General features: G+C 53.5%; 2 protein-coding genes across 2 annotated transcripts; one reads left to right on the top strand and one right to left on the bottom strand.

The window, feature by feature from the left end:
• The first annotated feature begins 1,270 nt into the window (after positions 1–1,270).
• PCYOX1L (prenylcysteine oxidase 1 like) lies at positions 1,271–11,638 on the top strand. The gene is made up of 6 exons (XM_045825550.1): positions 1,271–1,426; positions 5,299–5,505; positions 6,901–7,075; positions 7,644–7,855; positions 10,106–10,246; positions 10,698–11,638. The coding sequence occupies exons 1-6, from the start codon at positions 1,339–1,341 to the stop codon at positions 11,354–11,356; spliced, it is 1,482 nt and encodes a 493-aa protein (XP_045681506.1). The 5' UTR covers positions 1,271–1,338; the 3' UTR covers positions 11,357–11,638.
• Positions 11,639–16,028: 4,390 nt separating this feature from the next.
• IL17B (interleukin 17B) lies at positions 16,029–20,283 on the bottom strand. Its single transcript, XM_045829108.1, has 3 exons — positions 20,151–20,283; positions 17,682–17,971; positions 16,029–16,260 (listed from the first exon to the last, which is right to left on the bottom strand). Exons 1-3 carry the CDS (start codon positions 20,169–20,171, stop codon positions 16,029–16,031), a joined length of 543 nt encoding a protein of 180 aa, XP_045685064.1. The 5' UTR covers positions 20,172–20,283.
• Between the last annotated feature and the right edge of the window lie 317 nt (positions 20,284–20,600).

Below are 20,600 nucleotides of genomic sequence, written 5' to 3'. Positions count from 1 at the left end.
CTTTTCTCCCTCCCTTCTCTCTCAAAAAATAAAATCTTAAAAAAAATAATTGTTTCTTTTAGCCACCAAGGTTTGGGGTAGTTTGTTATGCAGCAATAGATAACATACCCAGCCTCAGTCCCCCAAGGACCCTAAAATTAAAAGCAAAGTAGAGTGAAGAAGTTACTTTAATATGATTTACCCAACCCCCCCAAAAAAAACCCTACACAATGAGATTAAGTCAGCACATAAAAACTTCACACAAAGTTATCAGTGAATGCTTTGTTTAAAGAAAAACTAAGGAATACTTCAACTCTTTGGGAGTGAACTTGAAAGGTTTTGCATTCTGACACAAATACTGCCAAAAAGTTTTTTATTTTTCTTTCAAGATTATGAGGAATGCATGTTCATGTACGATTTTACTAGTAATCCAGTTTGGCCCTGTTAAATCAAGACTCAAAGCTGATTTAGGACCCCAGCTGTATGTGCTTTTACTGTTCTCGGAATCCCTTGGCAGTTTCTTCTCTCAGCCATAATCTAACTGAATAAACATGGAATTTACTTGTTATGAACTCATCCCCAACTTCATTTTCTGCTAGAAGAAATCTGTCTTTCAGTGCCATAAACCAGCCACCCTGAATGGTCTTGTTTTCTCAGAGGCTGAAAATGGGAGCTTATCCCCTCCTCCCCTGTGAGTAGAGAGTGCATGAAGACTTTTTGTTTTGTTTGGGGTTGTTTGGTTTTGTTTTGGGTAGAAGGCAGCGATATGAGCTGTATGTAGAAACTGCAAAAAAATAAAATAACAGAAGCCTCAAAAGCATCTGGCCTTATTTCAGCCTGGTCAGCAATTTCCAGCGCTAGCAGACACTGCCAACTGTTTTCACCTTCCTTACCTCACATGATTGTCTCAACCACTGAGAAAGGTAGAGCAACGAAACTGAATGAGACACAGAGAAGGCACGTTACAGTTAGTAACTGTCAGAGGTTGGCCTTGAACCGAGGAGATCGAGGAGATTCAATTCTTTCTCTTCCACCAATCTCCCCGCAGTAGGATCCTGGTCCTGATGCTGAGCATCCGAAGAATGCACACCTGCTTCGGAGCAAGAAGAGCCAGCCAATGAGGAGCCCACAGTCAGGAGGCGGGATGGGGAAGCTGCCAATGATAGAGCCTTCCCGGAGAGAGAGAGGCAGCTAATGAGGGCCCTGTGCCGGAGAGGGAAGGCTACTTGTCCAATGAGAAGCCGTATACTGCGAGTCTGGAAGGCGGGACGGCCAGTGGCGCTCCGGGGCGGGGCGGTGAGCACAGCGCCAACACGCTAGCACCCCAGCCCCGGCGTGCTGCCCCTGTTGCCGCCCGCCATGGCCCGTGCTGCCCGCCTCCTCGCCGCGCTGGCCACGCTCCTCGCAGCCGCCGCTACAGGCGGAGACGCCCGGCCCAGTAAAATCGGTGCGGGAAGGACGCGATGGGGTGCTGAGCTGGGGAGGGCTGCGCGCGGGAAAAGGGTTCTTAGCCTGCCGCAGCTGGGTGGGGGATGGGGAAGAGAGATGTGTGACGGAGGGGTCCTCAGGAGAGGAACTGGGTAGAGGAGAGGTAAGGGACTGCGGCGGGGCAAGGAAGGGGACTGCCTGCCGTAGGCAATGTGCTGATGCGGAGGGTGGTGTGGACATTCGTCCCTGGCTGTCTCGGGCGGGAAATAGGCTTGAGGCAGGACTGGCCACTGATCTCACCGAAAGATTCAGAAACAGTGAGCACCTGCCATGGACCTGGCTTTTTGCCAGGTGCCCCGATGACAGAGGACAGAGTCTGGAAGGTTGTCATACACAAAGGTTTATTGAAGGCCTGAGTAGTACGCACGGTGCTCATAGTTCTGCAGCGGAAGACTGAATAATACATGGAAATACATACATACAAGGCTGTAAGTACCCTGATATAGAGGAAATGCACTTCACCTCAGCCTTTGGTGGCTCTGGGAGGGCCCTGGAGGGCTTCCTGGAGGCAACATCTAAGCCAGAACCTTGTGAGAGTAGGAGATGGCCTAAGTGGAGACAGAACCCATGGTAGGTCTGCTGGAGATAGAATGGCTGAGTGACAGAGTGGGGAACATTTTGACAGCAGTCATTTTATTTGTGGGGTTTGGTTGGGTTTTTTGTTTCTGATTTTGGTGGGGTTTTTTTGCTTTTTTCCTCAATATTTTATTTGAAAAACTTTCGAACATACACCAAAGTTGAAAGAATTACACAGTAATCATCTGTATACCTACCGCCTGGTTTCTGCCATTAACACACTGCTACTGTACTTGTCTTATCACATACCTATCACACACCCATTAATCCATCTTAATTTTAATGGATTTCAAAATAAATTGCAAGCCTCAGGACACTTTACTAAGTACTTCATTATGCATATCATTCACTAGCATTCCATATTTATTTATAGTTTTTTCCTCTTAACAATTGTCATTTAACTCAACATGACTTGAAGATTGTCATGTCCCTCACATATAAAATGTCCATAGTAGGCAGAGATGTTGGGCTTCTGGCCTGGGGGAGTCAGGGTCCCTACTCCTCTTATCTGCCCTCCGTGCACTGCACTCGGCAGGGAGGGGCGCACCACAGACTTATTCTCAGTGCAGTGCTAAGGCTCCATGGGTTCTAGAACCACAGGCCGGGCTGCAGAGGGTTAAGACAGACTGAAGTCTGCCAGAAATAAGTTTGGGACTGACAGTTCAGGGTTTTCAGAGGAAAGAAAATCTTGATGGCTACAGTGGTCAAAGAAGACACAGTGGTGGAGAAAGTAGATTTTGAGCCAGGCTTTGGAGGATGGGGGAGAGTTAGGCAGGCAGTGTGTGGAGGTGCTGGGCACTCCATCTCTTGGGAGTGGACAGCAGAGAAGGACACTCCCCACAGACCACTGCGGAAGGCTCAGGGCCTCCTCCCAGCACTACTGTTTCTGGCAGTGCAAAGCTTGCCACCTGCCTCATTCCTGCCGGCCCTGCCCACCTTGCCCCAGGGGCATCTAGAGCAGGACACGTGGCAGTGCCAACCTGCCCGGTAGTTTCCTGATTGTCCTCAGCCCTCTGACAGGAGCCTCTGTCCTCCTTCGGTGTTTTGGACTCTACCCCATTGAGAACGAGGAGCTTCCTGTTAGCACAGCTTAACCCTCAGACTGCTGCAGGTTCAAATGTGAACACCTCAGTGTGGCATTGGACCCTTGAAGTCCCAGAGTTCCACACACTGCCCTGCTCACGCCCTTCTCTCTGTGGAGAACGTGTTTCCACTCACAAACAAAGCTGGTGTCCTCCAAGGTCCCAACCGAATGCTTCTTCCCCTTTTGTCTACCCACCCTCAGGCAGAGCTCATTGCTTCCTCCTCAGGATTCCCTGGAACCCTGTTGTCACACTTAATTACACATTGTCATAGCTGATTGTGTGTGAGTCTGTCTGCCCGCTGCAGCCTGGGCTCAGGAGGGCAGAGGCCCCGTCTGATTCTACTTGTGCCCCAGCACATCTTACCGTAGACCAGAGAGCAGCTATCAGTTAGTTCATGGGTGTTGAGGGAGCGAGGTCTTCTGCTGCCCCGTGGCCCTTGGACAGCTTCCAGGCCTTGTGATAGCAGGTTCTTTGGAAAAATGGGTAAGTTGGGGCTCTTGCAAATGGAGGAGAGGTGAACAAACTGTTTTAAAAAGGTTAATGGCATTCTTGGACATGGCTTTGTAAACACTGAGAAAGAGGAAGTGGTTTGTTTTTCAACGTACAACAAATACTTAATGAACTCCACTGCCTGCCAGGATCTGGGGGCGTAGATACCTGCTCTCAATCCTTAAATGGACCTTGAGCAGAACGAGCCGAGGACCAGGCCAAGGGTAAGGAGAGTGTTATGCGGAAATATGCTGAAGGGACACCTGACTTGTCTTAGCTGGGTCAGCCAAAGCAAGGGATGACTTGAGGGTCATAGGAGTCAGCGAAGCAGAGAGTGACAGCGCATTCCTGGAAAAGTGAGCAACGCAGACAAGGCACAGGCGAGAGAGAGAGCAGAGCAGTCACGTGCTCCACAGCAAAAGAAGTCCAGACAGATAAGAAGGTGGAGTAGTGCAAGGGCCAGGCAGGGAATGGACTAAGTAAGTGGAGGCCAGCTGATTAACAGCCTTGTTTTTTGTGTGTTTCTTTTTGTTGTTTTTTGCCTTCTTGGCAGGTACTTGTGGTGTTAGTGTCCAACATAGGTCTAGCAAGGACAAATCGCACCAGATTTATCTTATTTTCTTTTTGGCTAGGGTTCCTAGCCTGTCGTATGAGAGGATCAGATCCATGGTGGGCAAAGACAGTGGGTAGGGTGTCAGGACAGTTCAGTAGCACCATGGCTGCTTTACTGTCCTCTCTCAGTCCTATTCAGGATTAGTGTCTGTCTGGCCAGTGGTTCCCCATAGCACCTCACAGTCCTGTGCAGTCAAACATTTACCAGTGACTTGGATAAGAATACGATGGCATGTGAGCAAAGTTTGCAAATAACAGGAAAGCAAGAGGTGTAGGAAAGACAATGGATGATAAGACCCACAAAGACCTCAAAGAGCTGAAACTTTGTAACAGGTGTCCAAGATGGAAAAAAGTACACTATAGGGCAATGAGCAACCCGTCCGTCACAGGGTGCATTCCAGTCTTGGCAAACATACAGAAATGATGTGTCAGGTAAAAGGTTGGACTAGACCAAGGGTTGGCTGACTTCTTTAGTCAAGGGTCAGAGAGTAACTATTCTAGCTTTTGCAGGCCAAACAGCTCTGTTCAACTACTCAACTCTGCCTTACATGCACGCAGCCAGGACAGTAAGCTAAAGAAAGTATTTGGCTGTATTCCAGTAAAACTTTTTGTTTACAAAAACAAGCATCTGCATAGGTTTGGTCTGTGAACTATAGCCAATCCTTGGATTAAGAAGTGGTTTCCAAACACTGGTCTGCCTAACAGTACCTGTCAGTGACTAGGTTTTCATAGTGAAATAAAAACAGGTGCAGTGCAATGAATTTTGTATCAGACGAAATTTATTCTCTTTAAATGATCATCCTGAATTTTGAGGTTCCTGCTTTTTTGCTGCTAATGTGTCCTTTTCTTTACAAAGTGAGGGTTACAGTAGATGGCAGTTTTCAGAGTGTCCTTTCTTCTTTACTAATAGCTTTACTAAAAACTAGTCTGCAGATTGCCTTTTTTGAGATGTTACAAGCCTATGCAAGTGCCTGGGAATCACTGGCCCCAGGAGGCTGAGGAGGTGTGGCCCACAGTCTCATGCCCATCCTCTGTCTCTTTCCTTGCCTGCCTCCCGGGCCGCTAACAGCCGTGGTTGGAGCTGGAATTGGGGGCTCTGCGGTGACCCATTTCCTCCAGCAGCATTTTGGCGCCCGAGTGCAGATCGACGTGTTTGAGAAGGGGACGGTGGGCGGCCGCTTGGCCACCATCTCGGTCAACAAGCAGCACTACGAGAGCGGGGCCGCCTCCTTCCACTCGCTGAGCCTGCACATGCAGGACTTCGTCAAGCACCTGGGTGAGTGTGCCGTCTGGGGCTCCATTGTCCAGCCTCCGGGGCTGGTGGCAGCCATCAGGCCCCTCCCAGATTGCCCCAGTGGTCAAGGCCAGAAGGTCACGTAGCCCAATCTCCTCGTTTTACAGATGGAGCAGCTGAAACCAGAGAGGGGAAGGAACTTGCCTGAGGTTACACAGTGAGTTAGTTGCAGAGCCCGGATTACAGCTCAGGTTTGACTCAAAGGCCAGTTTCTTTCCCTTTTAATTTGCTGCCTCTTAATAATCATGATCAAAATGGCTTGCACATGCTATGTGCTTGCCAGGTACCTGGCATCCTTGTAGGTGGTATGTAGACATCACCTCTGATCCTCTCTACCAGCCTACAAGATGGGGGTTATATCTCCTCCTGAGGAGATGGAGGCTCAGAAAATGTATACACCATGGCTAAGGCCATGCAGCTAAAAAGGGAGAGAGCTGGGGTGTGATCCCAGCAGTGTCTTTCAAAAACACAAACGCATGTACTGTCTGACCCCGACATTCCACTTTGCAGAAGTGGCATTGCACATGCACAAAGAGGCACACACACAAGCTTACTCATCCCAGCAATGTTTAAAACAGCAGAAGTTTGAAAATACCCTGCCTGCCCACCCACTGGGTTCTGGAATTAAATAAATTATTCTTGAAGTACACAGACTGGTCAGCCAGATGGGGATGTCCTTTATGGCCAGGTGTAAGACAATCTCCAAGACACAGCATGTCAGGAAGGTGCACAGAATGTGGTGGTGGGGCGGCGGGGATAACTCACAGATACACCATGTATGAGTATTGGCACAAAATCTCTCTGGAAGGAGGCTGAAGGAACGTACTTACTGGTGACTCAGAGGCAGGAATCAGAGGGGAAAAGACAGAAACCTGTGATGTGGGGCAGGCCCTATAACCTCGAAGCCTCAGTTTCCACACTTTGATGCCCGCCCTGCCTCTTTGCAGGCCATGAGAGGAGGGCACAGAGCCACACTCCTGTGCTCTGTAAGCTGTAGAGGGTGGATGGTTACAAGGAGCTGTAGTTTGTCCCATGTGGTCTTGGTGCCCAGCACTGCCCACTCCTGACATTCCAGGATGACACCTGAATTTCGCTTGCAGCTGAGAGGATTCCTTTTGGGGGGAAAAATATAAAACAGTACGTTATTTTCATTTGCATCTCTTTATGGACTAGCCAGGCCCAACATTTCCCCAGTGTATTTGCTTCCTATTGTGAGCAAACAGCACAGGTGAACAAACCGTAGTATTCGTATTCCCGTCAGGGGAGCCAGTGCATCTGCATCCTTCAGGGAGGCCCCGAATTTCAGCTTCAGGCCCGGCTAGTTCTCCTGGGGGGCCCTCTGAAGGGGACCTGAGGGGCTCCCCCTTGTCTCTGCAGGGCTGAAACACCGGCGTGAGGTAGTGGGCAGGAGCGCCATCTTCGGCGGGGAGAACTTTGTGCTGGAGGAGACTGACTGGTACCTGCTGAACCTCTTCCGCCTCTGGTGGCACTACGGCATCAGCTTCCTGCGACTGCAGATGTGGGTGGAGGAGGTCATGGAGAAGTTCATGAGGTAGGGCTGGGTGGAGCTGGGGGGCTTCCAGAGGGAGAGGGAAAAAGAGACGGGGAACGAACCCAGTTCTGTTCCGTCCTGGTCCTGAGCAAGCCCCCAGCGTGAGAAACATACTAAGTTGGTACAGGCATGGTCTCTGGTGTTGTCACCATAGCATTTTCTTTCCCTCTGCTAAACTAAGCATGGGTTGTAAACTCAGGCACCGGGCAGGGCCAGCCTGGGACATGCAGCAGCCGGGTGGGGGAGAAGGGTAGACAGGTGGCTTTTGCACCTGTCAGCCAGCAGAGCCCCAATGTGAAGCCAGGTCTAGTGGGATTCTGGGGGATTTGTCCTTCCCTCTGCACTGTCCCTCTAGATGGGACAGGCCCACCACAGCCAGTGAACAAGCCAAAGGGAATGTAACCAGTCTCTCTCTGACCTCTACATGGAAAGGAGGGTGGGTCCCCGCTGGGCCTCCCAGATGTAGTGACCCAGCAGTGGGTGGTCAGCCCAGGTGCAGGGACACTGCAACGGGTGGTCAGCCCAAAGACCTTTCTGTACAAGGGCTCCAGCTCCACGTGTCTCCCAGGATCTATAAGTACCAGGCCCACGGTTACGCCTTCTCGGGCGTGGAGGAGCTGCTCTATTCGCTGGGGGAGTCCAGCTTCATCAACATGACCCAGCGCTCTGTGGCTGAGTCCCTGCTCCAGGTGGGCGTCACACAGCGCTTTATAGATGACATCGTCTCCGCCGTCCTGCGGGCCAGCTACGGCCAGTCAGCAGCGATGCCTGCCTTTGCTGGTAAGCCCACAGGCCTTGGCCTGCCCACCTGCCCTTCCCTGACCCACAGTGCCCAGCATGGCTGGGATCCCCATAATAACCTCACATCTGCCCGGCTCGGTACCGTTGCCTGAGCACTCCGTTGTCCCATCCCCTCTTGATTCTGGCATGGGTCCTCTGAGCTGCCAGGAAATGGTGTTTACCCCACTTCACAGATGGTGAAAGCGAGGCTCAGATCTCAGGTCCAATGGTTTTCCACTACTGATTAGGTTAGTTTCAGGAACTACCCCGAGGGGGGTCTCTGGGCCCTGTGTATTCATCTCTTAGCCCATCTCCTCTTCCCACGCAGGACTGGGGCCAGTGGGCATGTGCACAACCCCTGTCCTCCAGCACAGGCCACCAGAGGGGTCACAACTAAATCTGCCTGGGAGGGCCCCTGGGGCCTATCTCTTCCAAGGCATGGTGACCACACTGGGCCTTGGAAGATGCAGGATTTTTCTGGGGCAGTGGGAGGATGGGGGCTGGGCAAGTACGGCCGAGAAATTTCACCGGCACTCGCCGGCCTCTCCCCCCCGCCTGCTTGGCTGGCCTCTCCTCCCCGCCTGCTTGGCCGGGCCCTTCTCTTCTACCAGCGCCGTGACAGGGAGGGGCCCAGGCTCAGTCCTTGGTCCTGTTCTCATGCTCCCTCGGCGAGCTCAGCCAGTCTCAAGGCACTAGATTCTACCCACCTGCCCCCCAGACATGACCTCCAGCCCGACCTCTCTCCAGAACTGCAGTCTCATGCGTGCTGGCCACCACCCCTTTGTCTCCACTGGGAGGTTTAGTGGGCATCTCACACTCAGCACATCCAGACCTGAGCTCCTGACCTTTCCCTGCAGGCCTGCCCCTCCCAGCTTGGTTGGTTGTTACTCCTTTCCATTGGTCAGGCCAAAAACCTTGATTCACTTCCTTCTGTCATATTCTTCACCTGGTGTGTCAACAAATCCCATCTGCTTTACTTCCACACATACCCAGAATCCAACAGTTTCCCAGCACTGCTTTCTCCCGGGCCTAAACCACTAGTATCCCTCACCTGGATTACTGCAAGTCCCCCACCAGGTCCATGCCCCCACCCCCACCCTGCCCACCCTCCCCTACAGGCTATTCTCAACATGTCTGCTGAATGATCCTGTTAAAACAAAAGACACCATGGCAGGCCTGCATGTGAAACTCCATAAAGGCTCCCTTTTTCCTTCAGGAGAAGCCTGAAGTCCATTCAGTGGCCTGCAAGGCCCTCTGTGGCCTAGGCTCCACCTCCCCACCCCCACTCACCCCAGTACAGCCACCCTGGCCTTGTCCCCACCTGAGTGCTCTCATGTGGCCCTCCCTCTACCTGGAACATTTTTCCCTGAGGCACAGTCATGGTAAATGCTCCTTCCCCACTGTCTTTGTGCAGATGGTACCTTTCCATTGAAGCCACCCTAGCTCCCAGATTTAAGTTATACCTCAACCCCTGCCCCCCGCCCCCAGCAGTCCCAGGCCCTCTACCCTGCAGATGTCATCCTCCAGTGGACTGTTACATTTCCTTACTTTATCTCCCACTAGAATCGATGCTTCCTGAGGGCAGGAATCGGTGTCTCCCCTGGATAGACCATTGTAGGCACTCAGCCCATTCTTGTTGAATGGATGAATGGAAAGATTTGGAATTAACAGGCACCTCCCATGTGCCCAGGATACGGTTCCTCTGGCTCCTTCCCAGCCTTCAGATCCCACCAGGCGTCCCCTCATAGGACTTCCCTGTTCACTCTTTCATATTTTGTGTGTGTCCTTCAAGATATAAATCACATAACACACCACTTACCCATTTAAAGTGTACACTTGAGTGGTTTTGAGGATATTCACAATTGTACATCCTCCACATTTTCATCGCCCCCAAAAGTAACCTCATACCTTTAGCTTTAGCCGTCACCTCCCCAGTACCCCCAGCTCTCCAGCCCTGGGCAACCACGAATCTGCTGTGTCTCTGTGGGTTTGCCCACTCCAGGTAGTCTGTATAAACAGAATCCTACAACCTGTGGTCTTCCGTAGCTGGCCCTTGCGTTGAACATAGAGTTTTCACTTAATAGCATTAGAAATGTGTTGTATTTATCTTCGTGTGTGCTGTCTCTCCATGCCCATGGTTGGGAGGAGTCTTAGCATGGGAGGGAGGCCAAGACAGTATGGTGGTGGATTCTTCGGCCCCACTACCCAGAGGTTCTGAGAGCCCACCAACCCCCTCCCCCCTTTGCCCAGGAGCCATGGCACTAGCCGGGGCCCAAGGCACCCTGTGGTCTGTGGAGGGAGGCAACAAGCTGGTTTGTTCTGGTCTGCTCAAGCTGTCCAAGGCCAACGTGATCCATGCCACAGTGACCTCTGTGACCCTGCAGCATACAGGTGAGTGGATGGAGCAGTGGGTGTGGCCACTCCTTTCCTAGACAGTGAACACTTACACCTGTTCAGTCCCTAAACCCCAGTCTGTGACGTGCCTGAGTGGATTCCAGAAAAACTTTGGGAAGCCCCAGCACTACCAAGTGACACCAGAGGGCACTGTTGTCCCAGTTCAGGTGTCAGAGCCGGAACACTGAGGTTTATATCGGTCTGGCTCTGTTCATTTGACCAGTGAGGATTCTGAGCCACAGTCAGCGGCAAGAGCAGAGCCAGAGCTTGAGTCTCCTGACTCCCGGCCCAGTGCTCGCCCTGCAGCCACACCAGCATAGAAAGACGAGGGCCTGCCATCGGGACAGCCCAGCTGTCCGCAGGGTCTCATACCCTCTGTGCTGGGCCCCAGGTGGGAGATCAGGGGGTAGAAGCCAAGAAATAAGTTGACTTTTGTGCTTTCTTCCAGAAGGGAAACCCTTGTACCTGGTAGAGTATGAGAACGAGGTGGGCATTGGCTTTGACTTCTACGACATAGTGGTCATCGCCACCCCCCTGCACCTGGGCAACAGCAGCACCATCGCCTTCGAAGGCTTCGACCTGCCCCTCGACGTCACCCAGGACTCTTTCCAGCCCACCGTAGTCTCCTTGGTCCATGGCTACCTCAACTCTTCTTACTTCGGCTTCCCTGACCCTAAGCTTTTCCCCTTCGCCAACATCCTTACCACAGATTTCCCCACCTTCTTCTGGGCCCTGGACAATATCTGTCCTGTCAACATCTCGACCAACTTCCGGCGGAAGCAGCCTCAGGAGGCAGCCGTTTGGCGAGTCCAGTCCCCCAAACCCCTCCTTCGGTCTCAGCTGAAGACCCTCTTCCGCTCTTATTATTCCGTGCAGACAGCCGAGTGGCAGGCCCACCCCATCCACGGCTCCCGCACCACCCTCCCTCGGTTTGCACTCCATGACCAGCTCTTCCACCTCAATGCCCTGGAGTGGGCGGCCAGCTCTGTGGAGGTCATGGCTGTAGCCGCCAAGAACGTCGCCCTGCTTGCTTACAACCGCTGGTACCAGGACCTGGACAAAATTGACCAGAAGGATCTGATGCACAAGGTGAAGACTGAACTGTGAGGTCTGGAGCCAGCCTGGGAACATCCGTCCCCCGCCCCAGGTGGAGCACCGCCTCGGCAGCCGAGGCTGGGCCAGCCACACTCGCCCACCAGGCCCCCTGCTGGCTCCCCCTGCATCAAGTGTCCTCTCTCCAGCGTGGGTCTGGGCGGCCCGCTCTCTGCCTCTCTGTCTTAAGAATGCTCAGTTGTTCCAAGGGAGAGAGTAATAGGGGAAGGAAATTCAAACCAGTGTATTCACTTTATTTATTTTTTTAAAAGAAGAAATAAAAATCCATCTTCTCAAGCCACTTCTAACTTGGTTTTCTAACTAGGAAACGGGCAACAGTGGGAGGGAATAGAAGACAGAGAACTCGGAATCCAGGTCTTTATTGGGTTGCACTGCCCACTCCCGAAACATACCTGTGGCAACACCAGCAACGATACGTGTAACCAGATGGTTACAAATAAAGTAGAAAGGGAAATCAGAAAACAGAAGGCATGATAGTAGCTCCCATTTACTGAGGACTTACTGGATGTGTGGTACCTCATTAAATGATTAGACACCATCCAAGCCTCTCAACAGCAACACCTACTGGGGGAGAGGACTGTGGCAGGACCCAAGGAAGAGGTGGTCACCCCTGCGGGGCTGTCAGCATAGCTCCGAGCTTCCTGGCAACCAGTGGGAAACATACCAGGCCCAGGCCATAGGAAGAGGAGAACTTCCTTAGCACTTGGGGGGATTGGCCACTGTGTCCTTGCTGCAGGGGGTGTGGAGTGGAACACTGCCTTGCAAGGAGACAAGGCCCCAGATGGCAGAGGGCAGTCACACCTGACCCCCAAACATTAACCCCAGCAGAGGACGGGAAGAAAAGGTGTTGGGATGGAGTTCCACGTTAACCTGATTCAACGCCCAGGTCCCACCCAGCCCTGCTAAATCTGGCTCTGGGGTTGGGCCCAGGAGGACAGACACTGCCCAACACACTGAAACGGGGGCTTTCCCAGCAGGAACAACCCCAGAGGTCATCCCGCTAACTTCCCTTTGGTTAAAAAGATAGAGATAAAAGCCCAAAGTGACTACATAACTTGCCCAAGGTCTCTTGGTGAATTCATGGAACAGAGCTTAAATCTGGAGCATCTCCTTAAAATCACATGAATTCCGTGCCAAGGTGATAGTCGTGGTCGTGAGAGAGAAGGTGCCTTTAAAGTGCGAGAGGCGTGTCCTTGGTTGTTACAGGAATCGTGAAGTCGACATGTAGGTAAGACGCCAAACTTGGTGGAGTGGAAAGCCAGACTCACGCTGGCCTAAGCAATAGAAGGGTGTCCCTGGTTACCAGAACAGTCCAGGCTCAGGGCGCCGTGCAACTCCTGCGTCATTTCTTCTCTCATGGTCAAGGATGGCTGCCAACAGCTCCCAGGGTGAGAGGGTCTTCTCCCACGACCTCTGAACCACAGTCTGGGCTCTGGGCCAGCTGGGGCCCTGCTGAACCAGTTACTGTGGCCAAGTGAATGCCACATGCTGATTGGCTTAGGACTCAGTTGGGATGAGATTAAGCTGATTGGCTTAGAACAGTCAGAACCCACCCCTGCAGCAAAGAGGATCCAAACTCTACAGTCGGAGGGGTAGAAAAGAGAAGCACAGCGTCAACCACATGTAAAATGGGGCTGTGCCCTCTTGTTCCTCTCAAGTACGGTGAAATCTGTGTGTAATGGCATATTTTCGTGGTTTATGTTTAAAGTGAAGGTGGCCCAGGCGATCACGGTGTAACTGATGATCCTTGGTATTGGGCAGGGCAGCTGAGACCAATCCCCAACTGCTTCTGACAACCACCCCGTGCATCCCTGAGGACGTGCGGAGAGGGAAAAAACCAGGACATTTTACATTTGATCCCCAAAGCTGGCACTTTGGCTCCCTGCCCCAGCCTGACTGCTGTGGAGCTGGCTGCTGCTTCAGGAGCTCCCTTTGTCTGGACAGGCAGGCCTGAACAGCTCAGGACCAAACCAGGCCAGGATGCCCACGCTGCCCGCTTCCCCAAGCCCAAACCTGAGAGCTGGATCTCACCACCTTCCCACCTACAAGAAAAGGGCAGAGATTCCCGAAGGCAGTGGAAGGGAGCATGAGAACCAGCAGGAAGCCTCCGTCCCCAGGCCCACCCTCCCCTCAGGCCAGGACAGAAGCCCCCAAGGATCCGCAGTGCTCTGGGAGAAGAGAGAAGGGAGTGTTTGCAAAGACAGAGAGAGCCCTACGGTCTGCCAAACAAAACAGGAAGGAGGCCACACATTCTCAGCAGTCCCGGGGACAGTGTAGTGCATGTCCAAACTCCTCGAAGGAACTTTGCCCCTAGAGCAGGTGACTGAAGCAAGATTTCAGCTCTTTCAGGGGAGGAAGGTTGTGGAGGGTAGAGTTGGGGGTGGGTGAGGAACAGTGGGGAGGGAGGAATGCCTTGCTCCTAACCCACCTTTGAAGGAGCAACAGAGGGAGCTAGGGACAGATCTTGGGCCCCCCTTGAGGTCTGTGTGTGAATGCATGCCTTCACTCCTTCACCAAGCGCTGCACCCCTGTTTTGCACGTGGCAGTATGCTAGGTGCTGGGGATACAACACTGAAGCTGGCGGATGAGGCGCCCGTTCTTATGGAGTAGGGGATTCTCGCCAGAGAGGGGAAGGCATAAGACGCATTTGAACTCAGACCAAAGGAGTTTAGGGGCACGGTGCAGACCCATTCTCCAAAGGTGCTGAGCTCCCTGCTGCTGCCTGCAAACCAGGGCACTGGGAGGGGCCCACTGCCAGCCCAGGCTCTGGAGACCAAGCTCCTGAGTCACAGAATGATAAAACTGCAAAAGACCCTGGAGACACCTAAATCCCATCCATTCATTTGACAGATGAGAAAACTGAAGACCGGAAAGAGGAAAAGACAATCTCCATAGGAAACCAATAAGCTCACTGGTGCTTACTGAAGATCTCCCTGTGTCTGATGGTCTGGCAGGAATCCCACCAGGTGCAGAGTTTCCCCACCCAATCCCCATGCCCCAGGACACCTGGGGTCTCCTCCCAAAGCTGAAGCACCCTTCTGCCACTCAACTCTTCCCTCACCCTCACCCTCACCCTCACCCTCACCCCACCGAAAGGCCTTGGGGAACATGGGTCCTTCATGTGCAGCTCAAGTCTTAAGGCCTGAAGAGCAAGCTGCGGGGGCCTCAGAGACAAGCAACCCCCAGGGAGGAGACGCGGCTGCTGAAGGCATCAGCTTGGGCTGGCACAAGACATCTATTTTCCATGTGTCTGGAGCCAGGCTGAAGCTTCCTGGGGTAATTTTAACCAGTATCCACTCTAGAACAATACCAAAAAAGGTAAGTTACTTACCACCCCAGACAGACACATACCTAACCAGTGCCCTTTCATGAATTATGGAGCCTGAATACATTCACAGCTAAAGCTGCTTTAAGCAGTGAAGTTAGAGCAGCCAAGTATTTCCATACTGGCTGTTGGCCCTCTTATTGAAATTAACTCTAACGTGCCAGCTATTCTTACCCTCGGAAAATAGCCGGAGCCCCTCAGCTGTCCTGGGGGAGGGCGAGTATTTTTAGATCTGAGAGCAGCTGATTTCGGATGTGTTGCAGGGGCTAGGAGGGCAGGGGAAGGATTGAGTTGCAAGGGGCTGCTGGGTGGGTGGGAATTAGAATCGAGGGGGCAAGGAGCCAGGAGAAGCTTCAGGGCAAATCCATCCACACGGCCTTTTTGATCAGCCAAGTGTCTTGATGGAAGCCAGTGGTTCTCGAAGTGTGGTCTCCAGGACAGCTGCAGGAAACGCTGCGCTAGGAAGGCGAGCCTCAGCCCCCACCTCGAACCTACTGACCCTGAATCACTCCGCGCCCCGGCAATCTGGGTTGTAACAAGGCCTCGGGGCGATGCTGGCGCTACCTAAAGTTCGAGGACCACTGATGTCAGCAAACCGTCTAACCAGATCCCCCGGTGGGTAAGGCTGGTTGAAAGAATGATTTGTGTTGATGCTTCTCAACTCCAGTGTTTGTTCAGAGCCAGAGATCCCCAGCCCCCCCAAAATGCATTCCCACGTGAAAATTTCAGGGGCTCGCCGGCCCAGGTTAGAAACCCCTGCTCTTTGGCAACCCAGGGGCTCTCCTCCGGTCTAAGGCTGACCTGCAGAGAAGCTGAGTTGAAAGAGACCTTATTCCACCCAGAGCAGGAATCTGCTCCACAATATTCTTGAGAGGCTCAGCCTTACTTAGCGGGACCGACCCTTCCAGAGAAGGGGAGCTCGCTGCTTCTAAAGAGACTGCAACAGTCCCGGCCTTAACTGGGGAGAGTGAACACCTGGTCACTCCCGCATAGGTCCGTGCCATCCAAGCTCCAACAGCGTGGCTGGAGTAAGGCTTATAAACCCCAATTAAAGGAAGTATGTGACTGTCCTAAATAGTAGGAAGAAATACAGTAATTTTTTAAAATAACCTATTTCAGTGTTGGAGAACTCTGAGTGATAGAAAATCCTCCTTTATATTGATCTGAAATCCACCTCCCTGCAACCTCCTACCCCGACCCTGGTTTTGGCTTCAGAGCCACAAGGAGCAAACCCAAGGTCTTGCTTTAGAAAGACAGCGTTTACTTTTCACTGGCTTTGCGTGGTATAGGGGTGCAGGCCGGGAGGTCTCCAGCTGCCCGCAGGCTCTGGGCCCGAGCGGTTCAGAAGATGCAGGTGCAGCCCACAGCAATGGTCTCCATGACTGCGCGCTGGCGGCAGGGCCCCGTGCGCGGAGGCAGCGGGCAGAGGCGGCGGCGCACAGGCACCTGGCTGAACACGGGCACGCTCACCATGCTGCGGTCCTCCTGCATAGTGAAGGGGTTCACGCAGCCCAGACACAGGCACCGAGCCTCTGGCAGGTCCGCAGGGACGCGGCTGGGGTCGTGGTTGATGCTGCAGGAAGGCCAGAGAGAACAGGACTCAGGGAGGAAATTGGAGCCCACACACCATGCCCCTGCTTTTCCTAAACTGGGTTTTCCTTCCCACAGCAAGACCGTGCTATGCCATAGGGAGGGCAGTAACCACGTTAGGTGAGAAAAAGAATCTTGGAGGACAAGTCAGGTGCCCCAAGGTTATCCAGGTTCAAGGTCACCAATCAGTCACCCAGTTGTCTTCTTTCATTCAAGAAGATCCCTGTCCTAATACTACACGGTGCTATGGGGTCACAAAGAAGCTAAGGACCCTCTGTCTCCCTCACTCCTCCGCCTTACTTATAGTCTTAAGAAATTTAATCCACAAGAAGTAACATAGGATAGGACATTTACACTTAATTCCCACTGCAAGAGGAGTCAGGAGGCCTGGGGTCTATTCTGACTTAGTTTCTATTCATTCAACAAATATTTTTCACACACCCACCATGTGAGTGAGTCTGTCCTTGACATTGGGTGTTCACTAATGGGCAACACAGAGGAGTTCCCTCCTACAGATGGGAGTATAGGGACTTGATTTGTGGCCTTGCCTTCACTGTGCCTCAGTTTCCTCAGCTGCTAAATGTGGGCAGTGAACTTGACCTGTGGACCTGCAGTGTCAGGATCACCTGGGAACTTGTTAGAAATGCCAGCTGGACTTTACACCATCACAGAAAGTTCTGTTGAACATGTTATTCTGGAGTCTCAGGACATCAGTTGTATCGCCTGGGTTTGTGAGTAAGGACCCTTCAGGGTTAGCCTGTGTCTTCATTGTGCATTCAACACACACACAGGCGGCCCCCTCTGTGTGCCAGGAGCTGGGCTGGGACGTGGAGCTGCATGCAACCCAAGGTAAGACCCTTCCCAGTCATCTAGGGGCAGCAGGTCATGATTCCCAAACCCAGCTGTGCATCCTAATCATGGGGTGATGTATAAAGGCCCACTTTCTGGGCCTCGGCCCTGGAGGTTTTAACTAGACGGAGCAGGAGAATCCATAGTGACTCCAGTGCAGGCACTGGGAAGGTCCAAGTCCAGCATGAGTCCGACACGGACACGGTCAACTCAGGACCACCTGGAAGTGCAGTGACTGAGAGGCTCATACAAGACACTCCAAGCTGGAAAAAGCGATGTTCAGGCAAGGCCTTGCAGGCACTTCAGGGGGAGCTTGGAGAACAACAGCAGCAGCGCTGTGCATGGATATCTTTTTGCAGAGAGGCTGAGCAACTTGCCCAAATCCACACAGCAAGCAAGAAGCAGAGCCAGAATTCCATCCCAAGCACTCAGGCCTCTGCCCCCAAGGTCTTAACTCTTAACGATGACAGTGACCACGCACATGATGTTTCCCCCTTCCCAGTACAGCCCTCAACACGCAACCCAGCTTGCCCACGGCTACCCAGGCTGGCCTACCTGTAGCCCCATGGTGACAGGCTTCTCTTGTTGGACAGCCACAGCTGCAGGTTGACCTCACACTTCCTCCTCACTGGCTCGGAGCTGTTCCTCAGCTGGGCCACCATCTCCCCAAGGTTTCTCTCGTATTCCTCCATGCGGGCATATGGCTTCGCCCGTGATACCAGGTCCAGTGGCACCTGATGAGGCCCAGGGGCCAGGGGCCCAGGCCGCCCTTGCCCCTTCCTCTTGCTCTTGGGGTTCCTGGGCTGGCCCAGCCCCAGAAAGATGGAAATGGTGAGAAGAAACAGCTGAGGAGGAAGGTCACAGGTCAAAGGTGAGAGAGCCAGGACCCCCTCCCTGTAGGCCAAGACTCAGCACCCAGAGAGGGGAGAGGGGAGAGGGAAGAGGAAAGGCCTTACGGGGTCGTGCCCTGCCCTGGTCCCACAAACTCGTTGCACACGTGTACCAACACTTTCATGCACCACACTCATTGCTCAGTCCTGCCTGGTGCACCTTGGAATACTCTCCCCATGCATTTGAATTGATGAAAAGGTTTTTAAGGGCCAAGGATGGATCTTTTCTAAATGCTGTTATTTGTAAATAAAGTCTTTTCCCCCACCTTGAATATTTCTCCCCACCCATCCACTTCTCTCTATCTGCACCACTAGCCTCACTTCCCTGAACAGCTCAGCAGTCTCCTACCTGGTCTCCCCAAACCGCCCCTGTCTCCTCCCAAACCGTTTTCCATACCAGGGCTAAGAGCAGCTGTTTGAAATGCCAGTCTAATCAAGGCACCTTCCTGGGTCTGCGCTTCCTCTCACAACCATGCTCCAGCCTCTGGTCTTCTCCCAGTTCCTGCCTCTCACCATGCTCCTTCCTGCCACCAGGACCTGGCACAGGCCACGACCTGTGGAGTCCTGCCCCTCCTCACTTTCTGAGTGCCTCTCAGCCCTCCAGGGTCACTTCCTAAGGGGTGCCTTGGCGGGCCCTCTTGCACCCTTAAGGCCGCATGCCTCTTGCTCGTAAGACTACCATCTTACGGTCTGTATATGTGAGTCTTGTCTACGTCTGTCCCCTGCTAAGCACAGACTCCATGAGAGCAGGCATGGGGTCAGCTTCCACACCCTATCTTATCCCCCATGTCCAAGTGAACGCATGGCTGTCACCATCCCTGCCTTCTGTGGCTTAGAGTCTGGGAGAAAGAACAGATGCTGAGCATGAAAACAAACGCCTAAATCTCACTAGAGATGACAGTGATGGTGGGGCCGTGCAGTGCGTGCTTAGAGAAGAACAAGGCCACCCACATAGCCAGGTGGCAGGGTAGGGGCGCCGCAAAGCCTTTCTGAGGTGCGGGCATTTCAGGCGAAGTTTGGAGGACGAGGCGGTGGCAGATGGGAAAGAGTGTGAGAGATGTGAGTTGGCTGAGAGCTTTGCTGAAAGGCAACAGTGAGGCTGGAGTAGAGTGCGCAGGGGGAGGGGCGTGAGATGAAGCTGGGGAGATGGGCAGGTAGAGCCAAGGATCTCTGTCGGACTCCCTGACACCTGTGCCTCCCTCCTGCAGCCCCTGACCCTCTGCCTGCCCCACCCCCCATCCCCTCCTCACCCACTCGTATCCGCCCCCCACCTGCCACTGTCCACTTCTGCCCTGGGAGCCGGGAGTGTCGGAAAAGCCTCTGGCTCACTCCAGAGAGGACCCAGACTTCTCGGGAAGCCAGGGAGAGAAGGGCCAGGACTCTGGTGGGGCCAGGGCCGGCCAGATGGGACGGACCTTCGGGGGGAATTTCATCTCTTCCTGGAATCTGGCCAGGCTCCTACCTGCCCTGTGTCCCTTACCCCATGGTTGCTGGGCCCGTGCCTGACTTTCCAGGCTACCCAGCAAGTCCTGACCCTTGGAAACAAGTTCCAGCGAAGTCCTTCTTGGCAGGGCCATTTCCTGAAGCACAATCCATGACAGAGATTCCAGGCTCTGAAGTCTTCCTTTCTGGTCCTAGATTCTTGTGCAGAAAACTGTCTCCCTAACAACAGACTCTCTCATCTCATCTGAGTTTCTCACCTGGCATTCTTAAACTCCGGTTCTTCCTCCAGAGAAACCCAGAATGGAATTGACGTCCCCCCCTCCCTGGGGTTGCAGATGGGAACCAGAGGCACCGAAGGACTTGCCCAAGGTCACACAGCCTGGCTCTCAGGACCCAAGGACTCTTTGGAAAAACCCCGATAACTGAGTTTGCCAGCATCTCCCCAGATGCCTTTGGCCTGAAAGGGCTTCAGTGTGGATGGGCCGAGCCCCGTTCAGAGGCCTGAGCTACTGGCCATGGCTGCAGTCTGTGAGACCAGTCTGTTTCTCTCTCGTCCTGGGGGAGAGGACAAGAGGAGGACTCTGCAGGTTCCAAGCCAAACAGAGGCAGACATTAATCAATAGGAAAGAAGTACTGAAACGCTCGGGCCCTAAAGAGGGGTGGGGGTAGGGGGTGGGGAAGCGCCACGTACCAGGTTGTACAGCCAGTCCATCCCGACGAGCCAGGCGGTCAGCCTGCAGCTGCCGCCCGCCTGGAACCCCAGATGCCTCCACCAAGAGAATGGCAGCGACAGGATGGAGCGAAGCAATTATAGCTCATCAGGGGGCTGCTGGGGGTGGGTGGGCTCGTCCTCACTGGGAGCCTTGGGCCCCCAGCTGGTTGGGCCTGGCGCAGTGGCAGGCGGTGAGGGGCGTGGGGGCAGGCCAGGAGCCCGCAGAGGTGCCCAGGGGCTGTTGACTGAGGGACAATGCCCTGTGTGTCTGGCGGGGCTCTGGCGGGTGGCACCTCCGCCTGTGGCCTGTGGCCGGCCGGCCGGCCAGCACCCACAGGGCCGGCTAAGACAATCAGCTTCGTTTGCTTTGGGGATGGCAAGGGGGTGAGGGCAGAGGAGGGACGGGCTGTCCGTTGGTCAGGAGAGCAA

The sequence above is a fragment of the Phyllostomus hastatus genome, unplaced genomic scaffold (assembly GCF_019186645.2).
Source record: "Phyllostomus hastatus isolate PE091 unplaced genomic scaffold, TTU_PhHast_1.1 phas_contig_150, whole genome shotgun sequence".
Lineage (NCBI taxonomy): Eukaryota > Metazoa > Chordata > Mammalia > Chiroptera > Phyllostomidae > Phyllostomus > Phyllostomus hastatus.
Note: the sequence above shows the minus strand (reverse complement) of the source record. Positions and strands in the feature narration are given on the sequence as shown.